The 5,188-nt window shown below is 36.7% G+C and overlaps 1 protein-coding gene across 8 annotated transcripts in view; it reads left to right on the top strand.

The window, feature by feature from the left end:
• The window catches only part of PLD1 (phospholipase D1), a 281,147-nt gene that overhangs the window by 219,311 nt on the left and 56,648 nt on the right, over window positions 1-5,188 (top strand). For all 8 annotated transcript variants that reach the window (XM_023737926.1, XM_023737927.1, XM_023737928.1 and 5 more), the window contains one exon: window positions 2,784-2,794. In XM_023737926.1, coding sequence (XP_023593694.1) covers window positions 2,784-2,794 — 11 coding nt within the window. The remainder of the gene's footprint in view (window positions 1-2,783; window positions 2,795-5,188) is intronic.

The raw sequence follows: 5,188 nt of genomic DNA, 5'->3' as shown, positions 1-5,188 counted from the left end.
TGCTAAGCTCAGCACAGAGTAGGTGCTCAGTAATGGTATATAACCCTGTGGGATATATATGGATGGTTCCACAAGAATTAATCTGGACTAACAGCATTCTTTAATGAAATGGAAAAACTAATCTCCAACTTTATATGGAAAGGAAGAAGGCCTCGAATAACTAAAACAAAATTGAAGAAGAACAAAGTAGGAAGTCTCACACTTCCTGATCTCAAAACTTACTATACAACCGTGATAACCAAAACAGCCTGGTACCAGTTCAATTACAGACACATAGACCAATGGAATAGAATTGAGAATTCAGAAGTAAATCCATCCATCTGTGGGCAGCTGGTCTTCAACAAAAGGTTAAAGTCCATTCAATGGGGAAGAAACAGTCTATTTGACAAATGGTGCTGGCAAAACTGAATATCCATGTGCATAAAAATGAAATAGGCTCCATACCTCACACTGTGCACAAATGGATCAAAGACCTAAAAGTTAAAGCTAAAACTATAACGTTCCTTGCAGATAACATAAGGTCAAAACTAGAGGACTTTATTTTTGGCATAAATAGACTATCAAACAAAACTAAAAAGTGCACGAATGACAGAAGATAAATTAGACTACTAGGATCTCCTAAAAATTAAACACTTATGCTCAGCAAAAGACTTTACCAAATGTGTAAAAAGAGAAACTACAGACTGGAAAAAAATCTTTGGCAATTGCATATCTAATAAAGGTCTAATTTCTAAAATATGGAGAACTCTGACAACTCAACAACAAAAAGATAAACAATCCAATCAAAAAATGGGCAAAGGACATAAACGAACACTTTACCAAAGAGGACATTCATGCAGCCAACAAATACATGAAAAGATGCTCTCGATCGTTAGTCATTAGAGAGATGCAAATCAAAACTATGATGAAATACCATCTCACCCCCAAAAATGGCAATGATCAAAAAAAGAAAACAACAAATGCTGGTGAGGTTGTGGGGGGACTGGAGCTCTTATACACTGCTGGTGGGATTGTAAAATGGTACAACCTCTATGGAAAATGGTATGGTGCTTCCTCAAAAAGTTGGAAACAAATACCTTGTGATCCAGCAATCCCACTCCTAGTTGTATATCCTAGAGATATAAGAGCAGTGACATGAGTAGACATAAGCACACATATGTTCATTGCAACATTATTCACAATAGCAAAAAGATGGAAAAAACCCAAGTGCCCATCAGTGAATGAATGGGTAAACAAATTGTGGCACATACATACAATGGAATACTACACAACTGTAAAGAATAATGAGGAGTCCACAAAACATAACATAGATGAACCTGGAGGACATTATGCTGAGTGAAATAAGTCAATCACAAAAGACAAATATTATAAAATATCAAGAATAGATATACATACAGAAACCAAAGTTCTTTGATGGGTACCAGGGATTGGAAGGAGAGGGAGGGAGAATCACTTTCTAGATAGTAGACACTTGTTACTTTTGGTTATGGGAAAGGCATTCCCAAATCTGGATGAAGTCAGCACAACTTGACCAAGGTAAAGAAAGACACTAAGAAGTACAAGTACACAAGAAAAAGAGATAATTTCAGTAAATGCTAGAACACATACAATTTTGCAACAACAGTAAAAACAACCAAAAAATATGTGTGTGGTTACATAGGTAGATATGGATGCATATATGTGTACAGGAAGGCATATGCAAGTAAATGCACTTGCATTTATAGGTGTATCTGTAGACATATGTATATACACGTTTGTGTGCTGCGTATGGAGCCCTGGTGGCACAGTGGTTAAGAACTCGGCAGCTAACCAAAAGGTCAACAGTTCAAATCTACCAGCCACTCCTTGGAAACCCTATGGGGCAGTTCTACTCTGTCCTATAGGGTCGCTATGAGTTGGAATCAGCACGACAGCAATGAGTTTGTTGGGTTTGGTGCTGCATGTATATCCACGTTTATAGCAAACTATATAGGGGGCAAGGAAACCCTGGTGATGTAGTGGTTAAGAGCTATGGCTGCTAACCAAAAGATTGGCAATTTGAATTCACCAGGCGCTCTTGGAAACCCTATGGGGCAGTTCTACTCTGTCCTGTAGGGTCGCTATGAGTTGGAATTGAGTCCACGGTAATAGGTACATAGGGGTCACAGTTATGGAGGCTTCCAAACATATTCAAACAACTCATAGGATTGATTCACTTAGTCATAAGGCTTGGGACCATAGTCTCAGGGGAACCTTAGTCAATTGGCATGACATCGTTCACAAAGATAATGTTCTACATCTGAGTTTGGTGAGTAGCGTCTGGGGTCTTAAAAGCTTGCGAGTGGCCATCTAACATACAACTATTGGTCTTTACTTGTATGGAGCAAAAGAGAATGAAGGAAATCAAAGGCTCAAAGAAGAAACTAGTCTATGGGACTAAGAGCCCACACAAACCACAGCCTCTCCTAACCTGAGACCAAAAGAACTAGATAGTACCTGGCTACCACTACCGACCATTCTGACCAGGGACACAGTAGAAGGTCCCAGATAGCATGGGAAAACAATGTAGAACAAAACTCAAATTCCTAAAAAAGGCCAGACCTACTAGACCAATAGATACTAGAGGAACCCTCCAAGACTATCACCCTAAGATACCCTTTGAACTTGGAATTGAAGCTATTTCTGCAGGACACCTTTCAGCCAAATAATAGATTAGCTTATAAAATAAACAATATCACCCATGAGTAATGTGCTTCCTTAAACAATTAACTATATGAGACCAAATGGTCAAACAACATTTACCCAAAAGCAAAGATGAGAAGGCAAGGAGGGAAAGGGAAGCTAAATCAGTGGAAACAGAACAAAAAGATTGGAAATAATGAGAATGCCGACACATTGTAAAAATTGTAACCAAATGCATGTAACAATTGGTATAAAAATTGTTAAAGGGGAACCTGATTTGCTGTGTAGACTTTCACCTGAAACACAATAATATTATTTTTGAAAGAAAGTAACGCCAAAATAAGCAACAAAGAAGTAATTTTCTTAGTGCTAAATTTTCAATGTAATAGTGACTAATGAAACAAACTGCTTAAGAAAAAAAAAAAAAAGAATTAAGTTGGAATTAGACTCAAGTGGTCTGATCTCTAGTTCAGGTTGGATCCAACTTTTTAAGATGCTAGAAAGATTAGATTTTTTCCAGAGGAGAAGATGAAGTTGATGGAAGCTACTGAGCCCTGAAGTAAACTCATAAAAGTGGTACTGTGTAAAATTCGTTTACTGTTGGTAAGCAAGGTAGAGAGACTGGTGGTAAGAGAGGGATAATGGTACAGTGATAATGGAAAAGGAGGATCATGTGTGAATAAGACTGTGAGGGAAGATATGAGAGGATGTGGGAGCATCACAGGAATACACAGTTGGTTTAAGATCTAAAAACCAATTAATGTAATACAACATATTAATAGAACTGAAGGAAAAAAACACATTATTATCTCAGTAGACACAGAAAAAAGCATTTTACACAATCCAACACCCTTTCATGTTTAAAAACAACAACAACAACAAACTAGGAATAAATGGAAACTTGCTCAACTTGATAAAGAGCATCTACAAAAATCCCAGAGCTGATATCATATTTAATGGTGAAAGACTGGAAGCTCTCCCTCAACAAAATGAGGATGTCTGCTGTCACCATTATTATTCAACATTGTACTGGAGGTTCTAGCCAGAGCAATTGGGCAAGAAAGGAAATAAAAGGTATCCAAATTGGAATGAGTAAAGCTGTCTCTCTTCACAGGTGACATGATCTTGTGTATAGAAAATCCTAATACACACACATACACACAATTAGCTCAAATTAACCAGCTTAGCAAGACTGCAGCATACAAGATCAATATACAAAAATCAATTTCATTTACAAAAGCATTAAAAAGGATAAAATACTAGGAATAAATTTAACAAAAGTAGTTCAACATTTTCACTACACTGAAAACTACAAAATATCATTGAAACAAAGATTTAAATAAATAGAAATTCCATAGTCATGAATTAAAAGAATTAACATTGTTAAGATGGCAGTACTTCCTAAACAGATTAAACACAATCCCTATCAAAATCCTGGCTGTCTTTTTGCAGAAATTGACAAGATGATACCAAAATTCATATGGAAATTCAAGGGACTCAGAATAGCCCAATCTTGAAAAAGAATAGAGTTGGAGGATTCACGCTTCCCAATTTCAAAAATTACTACAAAGCTACAGTCATCAAAACAATGTCATACTGGCATGAGAAAAGGCATGCATTCCACTGATCACTGGAACAGAAATGAGAATCCAGACAAAATCCTTATATTTATGGTCAATTGAATTTCAACAAATGTATTAAGATATTCATTGGAGAAAGAACAGTCTTTTCAACAAGTGGTGCTGGGACAACTGGATCCACATGCAAAAGAATAAAATTGGACCTCTACCTTATACCGTATATAAAATTAACTCAAAAAATCTAAATGTGAGAGATTGAACTATAAAACTTTCAGAAGAAAACATAAAATTAACTCTTTGTTACCTTGCATTCTGCAATAGTTTCTAAGATTTTACACCAAAAGCAGAAATATAAAAACAGATAAACTGTTTCACTACCCTAAAAATGCCCTGTGTTCCATCTATCCCTTCCTCCTCTACATTGCCCCAAATGCCTGACAACCGCTGATTTTTTCACTGTGTCTATTAAAAAAAAAAAAAATCAGTTGCTGTCTAGTTGATTCCAACTCAATGTGACCCTATAGAACTGCCCTATAGTGTTTCTGAGGCTGTAAATCTTTACAGGAGCAGACTGCCACATCTTTCTCCTGCGGAGCGGCTGGTGGGTTCAAACTGCCAACCTTCAGGTTAAGCCTAGCGCTTAACCACTGCGCCACCAGGGCCCCTACTGTCTCTGTAGTTTTGCCTTTTACCAGAATGTCATATAATTTGGATTATATAGTATGCAGTTTTTTCAAGTGGGCTTCTTTCACTTAGTAATATATGTTTAAGGTTCCTCCATGTCTTTTAGTAGCTTAATAGCTCATTTCTTTTTATATCTGAGTAATAGATATACTAGATTTTGTTTTCCATTCACCTATTGAAAGACATTGAAAGTATTCTGTACGATATTGTAATGGTGGACACATGACATTATGCTTCTGTCAAAACCCATAAAGCTGTACAAC

Source organism: Trichechus manatus, unplaced genomic scaffold (assembly GCF_000243295.1).
Source record: "Trichechus manatus latirostris isolate Lorelei unplaced genomic scaffold, TriManLat1.0 scaffold00110, whole genome shotgun sequence".
In the NCBI taxonomy this organism is placed as follows: Eukaryota; Metazoa; Chordata; class Mammalia; order Sirenia; family Trichechidae; genus Trichechus; species Trichechus manatus.
Note: the sequence above shows the minus strand (reverse complement) of the source record. Positions and strands in the feature narration are given on the sequence as shown.